Source organism: Arachis hypogaea, chromosome 15 (genome assembly GCF_003086295.3).
Source record: "Arachis hypogaea cultivar Tifrunner chromosome 15, arahy.Tifrunner.gnm2.J5K5, whole genome shotgun sequence".
NCBI classification, from domain to species: domain Eukaryota; kingdom Viridiplantae; phylum Streptophyta; class Magnoliopsida; order Fabales; family Fabaceae; genus Arachis; species Arachis hypogaea.
The window spans coordinates 151,465,517-151,479,394 of record NC_092050.1 but is presented as its reverse complement, the minus strand read 5'-3'; the positions used below and the strand labels follow the sequence as shown (position 1 = coordinate 151,479,394).

General features: G+C 31.7%; 1 protein-coding gene across 1 annotated transcript; it reads right to left on the bottom strand.

Annotated features, from left to right (window-relative positions):
* Nucleotides 1-1,279: 1,279 nt before the first annotated feature.
* On the bottom strand, nucleotides 1,280-8,991 carry LOC112751366 (cycloartenol synthase). The gene is made up of 18 exons (XM_025800475.3): nucleotides 8,752-8,991; nucleotides 7,365-7,550; nucleotides 6,937-7,026; nucleotides 6,666-6,860; nucleotides 6,447-6,531; nucleotides 5,584-5,750; nucleotides 4,703-4,891; nucleotides 4,187-4,300; nucleotides 3,812-3,934; nucleotides 3,612-3,734; nucleotides 3,434-3,532; nucleotides 3,054-3,110; nucleotides 2,887-2,933; nucleotides 2,639-2,782; nucleotides 2,307-2,484; nucleotides 1,894-1,974; nucleotides 1,540-1,623; nucleotides 1,280-1,433 (listed from the first exon to the last, which is right to left on the bottom strand). The coding sequence occupies exons 1-18, from the start codon at nucleotides 8,947-8,949 to the stop codon at nucleotides 1,320-1,322; spliced, it is 2,274 nt and encodes a 757-aa protein (XP_025656260.1). The 5' UTR covers nucleotides 8,950-8,991; the 3' UTR covers nucleotides 1,280-1,319.
* Nucleotides 8,992-13,878: the final 4,887 nt, after the last annotated feature.

Here is a 13,878-nt window from a genome sequence, read left to right as displayed (position 1 = left end):
AATTACCTGCTCCCACACCGGGCGGGTTTTAATGGGGCGGGTTCTTGGGAGGGGCGGGGCGGGGTCGGATTTAGGTTAAATCCGCCCCTACCCGCCCCGGTATATAATATATATAATATATATAACATATATAAAATAATTAGTAAATGATTAATAATATTATATCATATATAAATTTTTACTTTAATTTATGTTATGTATGTAGATGGTGGTTATATAATTTTAAAAATTTTATTTTATTTGTTGGATTTAATAATTATAGGGGCGGGGCGGGTATCCACAGGGGCGGGTTAGGGTTTAACATTTTACTACCCAAAGGTAGGGCGGGGCGGGTTTCATGCGGGTTTTTTGTCGGGCGAAACGGAGTCGGGTAGAGCAAAAACCCGCCCTTACCCGCCCCGTTGCCACCCCTATATATGGGGCACAACTTTTTAATGTCTGATCTCCAAACAAAAATTTTACTTTTTAGTTTTTACTGAAAAAGTAAAAATTATACATTCCAATGAAAAAGTTAAATTTGTCCATGAGTTATAACTCAAATCACATAGTCTTCTCATACTCACTTAAGAGGTCGCAGATTCAAATCTCTCTATCTTTAATAAGAAAAAAAAAATGAAAAGGTTAAATTTCAATACGACAATACCGAATCATTATAATATTAAAAATATTTGTTACAAGTAGACTCAAACAAAAATGCACACATTGGCTTAAAATCTTTAAAGGAAAACAGTTGTAAATATTAATCATGTTTTATTGGTAACATAACATTTTCAATATATTTTTGCAAATTTTATTATGCACTACTGTGACTCATGCATATTGTAATTAAGCAACTTTTAACATGTTATCACGAGAGTAGTCGGAAGAGATGAATGTGTCTTGTTTGATGTTATCAAAGTATGACTTGATTCATCCAGAAAGTAGATAAAATGTTAAAATGTAGCCAAGAACAAAAAAAAAATGTCAAAATGTAGCTCTACATAGTTTTATTCTACCACAAACATGTTAAAAATGAGCGGAAGCGCAGTTTGCAAACAAAAACATCTTTCACGCTAACGGGTGGAAGAACACACATTCAACCAAGATTTTAGTCAAATTTTTCGTTGTATCATTATTGTTCTAACATCTGAACTATGGCAAAACGTTCTTATCCTATATTTAGTTAACTCTATTTATTTAACATTGCAATCCTCCACAAGTCAGCTCTTTGTTTAGCTCACTATTAAACTAATTTAGTCATGAAGTGTTCAAGAAGTGAATTATGGAACAAGTAAGATCTAAGACTGAAATAGTTCAGACAGCTTCCAGATAGAGCAAGATTAACGAGCCTGCAACACATTACATCGGTATTCGCCCAATGCCCAGATAGGGAATATGTTTCTATATGCAGCATAAGTGATCATGCAATTCCTGTTGAACACCCCCATGATTTCCTAACAGGAGAGAAAAGAAATATTGATTTAGTAGTTGATTTCTTTTGCTATTTTAACAATTTAAATTATATACAGAATGCAAGATATGGGGTTTTGAAGTCAATACCTCTTGTGGAAAGTCACCATTGTCCATCTGAAAATTTATCAAATATGCGGCTGCACGGTGCAATGGTTTTGGATCTCTTTTGGCCTATTCACACATTTACATTCCACGTGAAATATAAAATTATATGATAAGACAAATGCAAGATAACATGAATTTGCAAAGCATTGCCATGGTTTTTATATAATACATGCATCAACGCAGGTGGGATATATATAAGTTATGTAAGTTTTTTAAAAACTTTCGAAGTGATAAATTATCCTACCTCAATGAAGAATAGATTTGGTGCAATAATAAATTTATCAGTTCAAAACCATGGCAACAGCACAAAAGTAGCAAATATTTTGCTGTATATACCTGTCCAGCAGCAATGAGAGCCAGCAAGGCCCATGATGTGTTTACGAGATGAGCCCTATTGTTTTCAAGATTTGAATACACCTGAAAAACAGACATTGGGAGAAAAATAACTATAACTCTCAGCCTTTAGATTCCTGAAAGTAATGAAGTATTCTAACTGAATGTTACTTATAAACAAAATGCAATACGTTATATGAAAATTGTATCAGTTTCATAAAATTCATCGTCTTATACTCTCTCATTTCCTTCCTACACACTTCCCAGGAAGTTATAATCTCAGCAACTTCTTTATCATGTTTATGCATGCACTACTCGGAAAAGACTCTCCCACAAGCAAATGCTTCGTAGTTTTAGGAATTTCTAAATTCTAAGAAAAATAAATGATATTAGCATTTAGAAACAGTAAAATTAACCTTGTTTTGACAAGACAAATAACTCTCTCCCCATCCACCATTTGAAAGCTGCTTAGACAGCAGAAATTCACAAGCTTTGCGGATGGCTGGGCAATCACTGTAACTCTTTCCAGCAGCAATCAACCCATTTATCCCAAACCATGTGGCATAGGTGAAGCAAACTCCCCATGAACCATACCTGTTAAGCAGATTTGAGTGGTTTAGAGGTCTACTAAACTAACAGTTCCATTCATGCTAAAGCAAGAGGTCGAAACCACAACATGCATAAATCAACTATCAAATCAATAGATAAAAACTTGAAAATAGTGGTTTCCAAAAAGGGAGTAGCAAACCATGAACCATCTGAAGCTTGAACGCTTTCAATATATGCAGTGGCTTTTTTAATACAGCGGCTTATTTCTTCTGGGCGATGCATGGGATATAATTTCCGAAATGATGCCAATGCTTGCAAAGAGGCTGATGTACATTCCACATAACTATAGCATATAGCAAATAGAAATATTAAAAGATTCAAATGATGGGTTAAGGGATAGGAAGAGGAATGCGAAAATTTATACTGAACAAGCATTTGATAGCTTACCAATAATCAATAACTATATCACCAAAAGTTTCCGCTGGATTTATTATCTGCAAGAGAAAGCATTCATCTAAGTGTGTATCTAATCTTAATCCAAAATCAACTTCCTAAATTTTCAGGATCAACTCGTCAAGTAGGCTAATTTCTAATTATTCATAAAATAAAGTTACCTCCAGCCATCTATATGATCGTGTGAGTTCATATGTTGCAAAGCCACCATCTTTGTTCTGAAGAGTTGGGAAAAGAAAATTAATAAATACATCTCTAGATAATAACATTGATTCTTCAAACAGATTCAACAAATTTTAAGGAAACTATTTGCTCATGCACCGTGGATCACAGTCAGACAAACAAGATATTTAAAATAAATAAATATTAATAGAAAAAATGAAGAAATTAATGAGAAAGAAAATGTTAAATAGAGAGAGGATACGGTATCTTTACAAGAAAGAAAAAAGATAAAATGAAGATCTTCTTCCACCAATCTATCAATGATTTATTTGCTCAAACTATTCAGATAATCTAGCTTCAGCCAAGACGAGTCTATTACCTGCAATGAGAGCACGACATTAACAGCATCATATAGCCTCTCTGCTTTGATTGGCTCACCAGCAATCTTCGGTGAAATTTTGGAAAGTAATAGAGCAGCCTGAAAGTAGCATATTTAGCAATGTGGCAGCATAAATTAAACAAGTACAATTTCTCTACTTTTTTCAATCAATAATTACTTTTAGTCCTTCAGATGTGCAGTCAGATATCGGCCATCCATGATCTCTAGTTGAAAAAGGCCAAGCACCTTTGGAAATGTGACGGTACCAATAATTAAGATCACCTGGACAATCTTCTAAAACCTTTTGCAAGAAAAAGAGAAATGTTGATCAACAAGGGTGAACCGATGCAACAATAGTAATAAAAGTGTAAAAGTTACCTGTGATTTCTTAATAAACAAATGAACTTTTTTAATAGTTTGACCATATTCTTCAATGAGGTTGGATGAAATAATTGCTTGGACCGCAAATGCAGCATCCCATAGTTGACTTCCATTGTATCCCTGCAACAAAAATTGGTTACAAGTAAATTTCGTGATGTAAGCTTTAACAAAAATTGGTTACAGGTAAATTATATGACCTTAAGAAAAGCTCAATAATGCTGCAACAATAGTTTCACATATTACTTGTTTTGCACCATATAATATCAATTTTAGGCCCATATCATTCCTAATCATCTGTGAATATGTCCAATTAAATCAAAAACATCTTCTGATCACTCTGATAAGAGAGAATAGGTTGACTAATATGTGGACCTGCATTTTCATGCCATCTTCAGCAATCCACAAATAATCATTAAGCCTTGGAAGATGCAACTTGAAGGCTTCTGAATTTGGATCTTCTATCCAACAGCAGAGCATATTCAACACCTGATTGAGAATCGTGCAGAATAACATTAACAAGATAATTAGTATTTCATTTTTATCTCAAAAAATAAATGAACAAAAACTATCAGTATTTTTGCTAATCAAGTCCCCAGTTATATATATATATATATATATATATATATATATATATATATATATATATATATGGTGCTCAGACATCCACAAAAAATATAATCAACAGTTCAACACTAAACGAAAATAACACAGTAAAAGTAAATCAATATGTAACCAAAGCCTAACAATTATTTTGGTCATCAGATAAGCAAGTTATACAAAGATGAAAAGAAGGAGATTTCTAATACCCCAATGCAAAGGGTGGGAAGTTAAGAAACAATGAATAGTTGAAGGGAAACCTCATGACTCCTGTTCCCTCTCAACAATTACCTTGTTTACAGGACCTATGCAAATATACCGAGTATTCTCATCTTCATAGTGTATATGCTTCATTACAGTCGTTAGAGCCCTTTCTCTCAACTTTTTTCCAGGCCAATGCATCATAATGGGCTCAACGACCTTGTGTAGAGTGGCCCAAAGAACATCTTGAATGAATGGATGAGGATAGTACAAGTCTTCCTGCATGAAAACAAAGATAATCCTCTTGTAACGTTATATTTAGCACAATTAAATTGGTAGTTAACAATTCTAGAGAAATCAAATGCTGATTTGCAATGCTCCATTGACGGAGTTTCTAACCGCCTGACACTTCCCACCTACATTCTTCCACACAAGTTTAATTTCATCACAAAAGGAATGAGCCTCTGCATTACTCAAGCTTCAAGCCAAGGGGAATTTCAAAATTCAAACAACAGAGGACATTAAATATATAAAAACCATTCTTGCATTATCACTTATCAGGTAAAGCTTTTTTGGGAGAATCAGTGCTTTAAAATGGAGATAATATGCTATAATGGTGGTTTACAATGGCATTATTCTAAGGAGAAGGATAAGCATATAAGAAGTATCCTAGTAATTACTTGGTTGATAAGGGGTGGCAAACAAAGTAGCCAGTAATAATAGTGACATGATGGTTGCCACTGTAGTTTGTAGATGGGTATTATGTGGGCATAAACAATAGTAATCGATTTTTCTTTGATATAAGTTCTGGTATCAATTCAACAGGATAATCAACATATGATTTTGATGAGAAAAAGAAGCCAATACGAGGAACAAAGTGCAGATTCTATTTCCATGCAATTGTTAACTACAAGAGAAAATTCTAAGTGTGGAGGCTCAAAATGTTTTCACAACTTACAAGCATCACTAACCTTAGCACACAAATTGCGAGCTTTATCCCAGTCTATATCATGATATGGTATGTTATAGAGCTCTTTTCTCAAAGACAACACTGTTGGTGTGATTGGACCAACAAACCTCTTGCCATATAAGTAGGACATGGGCAAATAGACCATCCGGCAATGACACCACATCCTTCCTGTACAGCACAAAAAATATAACTCAGTGAAAAATACATATAACAAAGATAATTCACCAAAAAAAAAATTACAATAAACATAGACAACTAATTTTAAAATGATTCTTTGTATAAGTAATCAACAATAGAAGTCATTCTTAAGGAATAAGGACTGCATATACTGCATGAAGTCATGACACAACCTACTATACCAGCCTTTTATTCAGCAACCAGGATATACACTACTTAATCACGACACAAAAGTTTTCAGATTGAACAACAAATAAATTCCAGCACAAACTTTACATCGGAAGTCTTTTGTAAAACTTTAAGTCATCTTGTTCAACCCAAAATGATATATGTATCTCTCCAGCAACAAGATCAGGTTTCGTGTTTAAGTTGAAAGGAGTTATCACTATCATCTTGTAATTTGCTCTACTCCTGGGGTAAAAAGTCCAACTAATATACAAAAGCTGATCATATCAGAAACTTTATCCATTTGTAAACATCCTAATGAGAAACATTCAACTGTAAAGCATGGAAGAAAAATGAACTCTTGGAGACAATCTATCATTTAAGTAACATCTCATTAACATTGATAACCACTTAAGTGGCCAGTTGTTCCTAAACTGGAAATATTTTTACCCATCCATTAGTTCATGTATTCTCTCTGAGCAGATTGATGGATAAACAAATAGAATAAAAAAGCACAATAACCTGGATGAAATGGGAGCAAGTACGGAAGTAGCCATATCTCAGGGGGCATGGGATTATTTCCTGACCATTCATGTGCCCCAAGCACCTATAATCAAGAAGTAGAAAATAAACAAGTATACCATATACATTAGTAAAATCATTAAAAATGTCTTAATATTCATATGATAAAAATTTAAAAATAAAAAATAAAAAGACTCAAAGGTAGGCTAAGATTTTAACTGAAAGCCACATCTTCCCCCATGATGTTATGTAAGTAGCACCACCATGTGATTGAATCCAGTTACGTGCCTTCTCCATGTCCCCTCCTCCATCATTAGGTCCCTCACCAAGCAATCTCAGAACAACATAATTCAAGACAGAGCCAAACATGGTGCTTGGACCTTCAATATGCAAACCCCATCCACCATCCTTGTTCTGTAGTTACAGTTAACTAATGAGAATTCTCGGACAAGCCCAAATATTACAGGGAAGGATGGCACGAAGCTCTTACCTGTTGATTATAGAGATATCGACATATTTCCTTTTTATGTTCTTCTGTTAAGACTGCATTCAGTGCCCCAGTGACAGAAAGTGTAATTATCTGTTTGATTGGATATCCCAAACAGTATTAGATATCCACAATTATCAGGTCAGAGGGAAGACAATGTCAAACATAATTTTGAAGGCAAAAGTTGCAGGATTTCAAAAACAATGTGTTTCAAGGCCAGAATATGCATAATATAGCAATTAACCCAAACATTATTTGAGTTCCATAGTTTCAGTTGGAAGGGAAGACAATTTCAAACACAATTTTGAAGTCTGAAGTTTCAGTATTGTTAAAAAGCATGTGTTTCAAGGTCAGAATATGTGGAATATAGCAATTAATAGAGAAAAAATTTCACACAGGAAAAAAGATCAAGTGTTCAAAACAAAACTTACTAAGCCAGGCATAAGAAACATGGGACCCCCATAATCTCCAGGCCAGTGTCCATCGTCACTCTGGAGAGTTGAATGGAAAGTAATGGCCCTTTTTAATGTTCTTGTCACAGTTTCTTCAGTAACATCTTCAATATCTTTCACTCTGACTTTGGGTAAGACTTCACTAATTGGGTTCTCTTTTGCAAACTGCAATGTTTTGTAAGAAACATCATTGAACTTAAAAGGATTGAATTTCTGATATCAGAAACTTATAGCTTTGATACCATAAAGCACAAAATATAATGTACAACCTCCCAGTATAACAATATGATAAAATGATTATCTAAAATGTACTCATTTTAAAGATTTAAAAATCACTTCTGAATTAATTTCCACGTTCAAAGAAGGAATAAGTATCAAACAAGTACACAGTATAGTAATATCTGCTGCAATTTTCTAAGAAATTAATGAACTAGTTCAGTGTCTGACTGATTAATAGCGAATAAAACCACAAATAAAAGCAGAATTTATATAAGAGGGGATTATTATGCCAATAGCAACCAACTTTGTAGACAAGGTTAAGAACTGCCCAAGGATTAGTTCCGCACCCAAATGTAGCAAAGAAAACAACTCATGATCTTACCGCTCTAGACCCACCTATTCAAACTTAACATATGTTGTCACTTCTCCTCTACATAAAGTATGAATCATTGATAAGTCTAATCCTTAAATTTTTTTCAAACAGGAACCACTAATCTAATCAAATGCTCTTACAACTTTTGATACTTTATTTAAAAATAAAAAAATAAAAAAATTATAAAGTATAAATTATAAATAAATAAAACAAATTTATTTCAATATGATCATTCCAAAAGAATTGAGTGATACATAAAACATGAAAGAGACAAACAATGCAAAGTCACTAGCAGTGTATTCATCGAAAAAGCATAAAAATATATCACTCGACTCATCACCACATTTAAAATAAAAATAAAATTTAACAAATGGCCAGTGACCAGCAGAATCAAATTTGTCATGGAACCTCGAAGAAGAACAAAGATGTACAGTTTCATACAAAAACGACTCAACTTACAAATTAAATTAAGATACCGATAAAATACCGCCTAAACAACGCCAAACAAAAAAATGTTACAAAAATGCACGGTACCATTGTAATTATGACTATAAGCACAATTATAATCACTATTATAAGTTTTACCAAGCATCATCATCATTATTATAATCACTAATCCTTTCTTCGACAATGACATCAGAAAATGAGGAAAACAAAAACTCAAACACGCAACGATAGACTCCAAAAACAAAAATAGAAAGAAACTAAACTCAAAAGAAAAAGAAAAATTATCAAAACTAGAATGGAAATTAACATAAAATAGAAAAAGAGTACCTGAATGCGCATGAGGAGATCAGCGCTATGCTTGTGTTCGAAGCGATTCTCGCGGAAACTCTTGCGAGCGGCTTCAATCTGAGCGAGCTCTTCCGGCGATCCGAGATTAGGATCGAACTCCCAAATCTGGCGGCCAACGTGATCGTTAAGTGTCCGAAGCCATGGGCTTCCGCCGTCGGAAACCTTGAGCCTCCACATTCTCTTCGGTCTAAACAAAATGAGAACGGAAAGAAGTTTAAAAGTGACAGAAATGAAACGCAAATGCAAATGCAAATGCAAATCCAAAAATGAAAATGGAAATGGAAATGGAAATGGATGTGAAGAAAAGTATGTAGGAATAAGAATAAGTACAGGCCACGGGGTTAAGAAGAAGCCACACGAGGCTGTAGAAGCTGACTTGGTTCTGATGGAGGTTATTTGTTGTTGATACCTCTTATGCAATAATTACCGTTTTTAATGTATTTATTATATATTTAATGAAAAATTAAAAACTTTTAATAATAATAATATTTAGCTAAACGCCTAAACCTTTAAATATTTATGAATAAATACATAAATTGGCCTAATAAACTTTGGATTACATATTTTAATCTTCAATATATTTTTATTATTTTAAAAAATTAAAATTATTTTTATACATATATGATATATCAATAAATAAATTACTAACAAATTTTATTATAAGATAATTAAATCTTAAAAATTTATTATTATAAGATAAATTAATTTTTTTATAAATGAACTAATATGTCTCGAATATCTTTAAAATAACAAAAATATTTTAAGGATTATTGGATCAATTTATTTGTATATTTATTCAATATTTGTTATAATCCGAATTAGGTTATATATATAAAAAAAAATTAGTTATTAGATAAACTACTTATATAAAATATATCCTGTCAGGCTGTAAGTGCCCACACACACAATAATTTATTTGGCAGTTGGTTTTTTTTTATATATAATATTTTTAATGTGGTATTTGGAAAATATTTTTACTATTTTAGCTTTTAGGTAACGTTTGTTTTGAGGTACTGAGACAGAGATTGAGAGACTGAGATTCAGTATCGTGTTTGTTAGTTCAGAGACTGGTACTAAAATTTCTGTCTCTGTCTCTAAAATTTCAGTATTTTAGTACCTCCAAAAAATAGGGACACAGGGGACTGAAATTTTCAGAGATGGAGACTGAAACTTTAATAACATTTTATACCTAAAATACTTTCATTTCAATTAATTAATTCCAATTTTACCCTTTGTGCAAATTAAATTAGAGTTTCATTCTTGTCTCAATTCCTGTCTCTCATTTTGCGCCAAACAGAATACTGATATTTATTTCAATCCCTGTCTCTTAGTCTCTGTCTCTCAGTCTCAGTCTTTCTGTCTCTGTCTCTCCACCAAACGCTACCTTAGGGACCATGTAATATAGGGGTGGGGACTGGATCGACCGATGGAGCGTGCAGATGAATCGCCGCCATAAATGATGGGCCAGTCAGTGCGTGTCTCGGAACCAAAAGTGGTTTTGGGTACATTTAGGTAGTGATTGATTGATGTCCTGTCTACAGTGACACATATAAGTTGTTTGATTTGGTGAGATATATATTTTTGAGGGATAAAAAAAAGATATGGAGATATTAAATTTATGTATTTGAAATACTGAGACTTAACTTGTGACATACTAATTTTTTATTTTTTTATTTTTATTCAATTTTTAAATTTTATTTTTTTATTTCTCTAATTTTTTCTTTTTTTTTTTCTCCCTCTTTTAGATTTTATAATCAAATTTATCCTCTTAATTTCTTCAAAATAAAAATTGTACATTTAATTTTTTTATTTATTTAAATTTTGATTAATTTTTTATAAATTCTGAGTTTTAGTTTTTTATTTTTTTTAAAAAAAATATATTTAATATTTGAATGATAATTTAAGATGATATTAGAAGAAATAAAAATTTAATAATAATGATATGCATAATTTGAAATAATAGATGTACAATGATAGTAATAAAATTTGTGATTAAATGAAGGATAATTTAATTTTTTCTAAATATTTATGTCTTATTTATTGTTTTTCTCAAATACAATTATAGATACAAATATTTTATATCTATGTCTTTAATGTCTGTATTTTTGTACCTATGTCTCATTGTATTTCTGTCTTTATTGTGGACTCCACCATTAAATCGGGAGGCTTACACGGCAAGAAATAGCAAATTGTTATTAGTATGGGTTTTGATAACCTAAGATCATCTTCAACTGCAGTCCGGGACGAATCTAGAAATATTATTCTGGAGGGGCCAATAACATATATAATATTAAAAAATTATCCAAAAAATTATATAATAAAAAATGTATTATAAAAATATATCGATAGAGAATATATTTTAAAGTATAAAAAATATGTATATACTTTTTATTAACGAAGTTGTCGATTCTTCGTATCATAAAATTTATGGATAATAGAATGTGTCAAATTTTTCAACAATTTTTTTTCAATATAATTAAAAGACAATTAGCAAGAAATTAACCTTTCATTTTGTTTATGAGTTATTCTTCACAATATTCATCGCTGAAAAATATCTCTCAGTTGTAATAGTTGAAACAAAAAGAATTAATACCAAATGAATCAAGAAGGACCCTCACAAGAAGAAAAAAAATCCACTTTATAAGATTTAAAATATTTTATTTAATTAAAAAATATTAATAATAATATCTTTTTAGATTTTTTTAATATTGTTACTTACTTTTTTAGATATTAGAAATCATTAATATTTATATTAGGTTGGACTTTTATTTATATTAGACTAAATACTAAATAAATTTAAAAAAAATAAATTATACTTAATAACTTAATACTATTAATCTTTTTTTAAAAAAATTGGGGACCGAAGCCTCCATTCGCCCCCGTATGTCCGTCCTATCTATAGTTTTAATTTTAATTTTATTCTGGATGATATAAGATAATATATAAATATTTATGAGATTATTTATTATAAATAATTATTTAAAATTATAAATAAAATTTGACCATTTAATATTTAATTTTAATTTAATTAAAATTTTATATTATTTTTAATTATTTTATTAATATAATTATATGAATGACAAAATTTTATTAGTTCTCTATTATATTAAAGTAATATCGATTTTATTTTATCAATTAACTCCGATTTAATTATACCGTAAGTTTCTATAATTTCACCGAATTTTTAAGTAAATTCTTATATTTTTTTTAAATTAAATCTCTATACCATAATTTTTTTAATTTAATCCATATTATCGTTAAATATTAAAAAAATATTAATAAAATGTGAAATTACTTGTACCCCTTATTTCGCCTATAATAAATTCATATTTTTATAAGATTTCTCTTCTTTCCCGTTTTCTCTTCTTTCGGTTGTCCTCTTCGACGATGTCCTCTTCGACGAACCTATAGATTAAAAAGAAGCAAGATTTTTAATGCTATAAACATAATTAGTGCTGAAAAAAATCTCCAAACGTTAATCTTATTACCTGAATTTCTAGCTGGAGGTGGGAAAAAGCAAAATTTTCAAGAGAAGAACAAGTTATGCTTTGAACTCTTGAGTGTAATTGGCAAAAAATGTGTACTTTCCTCGGTGAATTGTAATTAGAAACTGGAGGTCCACCTTATTGTACAGATCCTGCAACGTTTGATGCTGAATTCTCAAGCCTCTGGACCAATTTAGTGCTTCCTCTCCATGCGTTTCCCAAAGCAGTCTATGCTCCAGAAGCAAATGTCTCAACAAAATTTTCAAATCTATCAAAAGCCTTCAAGCTCTGGCTAAATAATGAATCTTCACTAGCTTTCTCCAATTTATCCAGTGCAGATTTTATCAATTTGTCATCTTCATCATCACTTTCCTTTTCAGTAGGAGATTCTCCAACGGCATTTTTCTCTAACCCTGAATCCTTAGCACCGTCCTTTAACTCCGCAAAGTTCTTTGAAGCTGTCTCTGCACCTGCAACAGCCTGCATTTTGAAACCAGGATCAATTCCAAGTAAATAACTCTGAATCCTCGTACCAAATCACAACAGTAATCATCCTAAACACTTTTAAGTATCAAAATATATTGTAGCATTCTACATATTATAAATGCATATAATTTTTCATTTCACATTATATCTTTTACCAACTGAAAAATGTAGGATTATGAACATATAGCATTAGTCACTGACAAATACCAATTTAGTCACACTTATATTTTTGCCCTGTTACCAAAGACACCGCAATTTAATTTTCTTCACTTCAATTCTCACGTTCTCATTTTACATTGACACCTATAAACCCTAATATAGTGTTCCGCTGAAGCATTGAAATGCTATGCAAACTGGGAAAGACTTCAACAATTACATACTCTACTAGTACCTAAATCAAAATATATTAGAATCCCCATTTGCATAATAAATAACAAAAGTTCTACTAACTAGTTATGCTCTATGGATCTAAACAACGAACACTTCTTAAATGTTAAATATAAAAATCGTAGCTTATAATTGGAATTAAACCATAACTAAAACAACAAATCCAAAACAAAATCACAGATTGAAAGAAAATGCATTGGAGGCGCAAGCAAAAACGACATTTGATTTCGATACGCACATTGCGAGAGATCTCTTCGGCAGCAACGGCAGCGGCCTTCTGAAGATCGGAGAGAAAGGAGAAGGACGAAAATCCCCGGCCTCCAGTGTTGGAAATGGTAGCGGTGAGTATGTTATGTTGGTTTCGTTTTGGATTGGGATCAGAGGATGAAGAAAGAAGGCATACTGTGTCGTTTTCAAGTGTTTCGGCGCATGAGAAAAGCCACGCACCAAGCGACGGACGACGACCACGCCACGGACGACGACACCAGAACACCACGGAGGAGAAATGCGGCTAGACGGGAGCTCCCTCCGAGAATAACTTAGGGTCAGATTCTCTGACTTTGGAATAAAATGCTAAGATTTTTTTGGTATTTTAAAAATATTGAGATATTTTTAATTAGGTATTTTATTTTAATGGTGAGAATATTTTTTTAATAAAATATTCTCTTATTTTAAATATTTTTATTATAGTAGGGGTTAAATTGAAACAAAATTTACAGTACAAAGATTCAATTAAATATATATATAT

Excerpts from the sequence above, each read along its gene's own strand:
- LOC112751366 (XM_025800475.3), bottom strand. The coding sequence starts at position 8,949 with ATGTGGAGGCTCAAGGTTTCCGACGGCGGAAGCCCATGGCTTCGGACA. Across the intron at positions 4,892-5,583 it reads CTCGCAATTTGTGTGCTAAG|GAAGACTTGTACTATCCTCA; the intron begins GTTAGTGATGCT and ends GTTTTCATGCAG. Across the intron at positions 1,975-2,306 it reads ATTTGTCTTGTCAAAACAAG|GTGTATTCAAATCTTGAAAA; the intron begins GTTAATTTTACT and ends TCTGTTTTTCAG.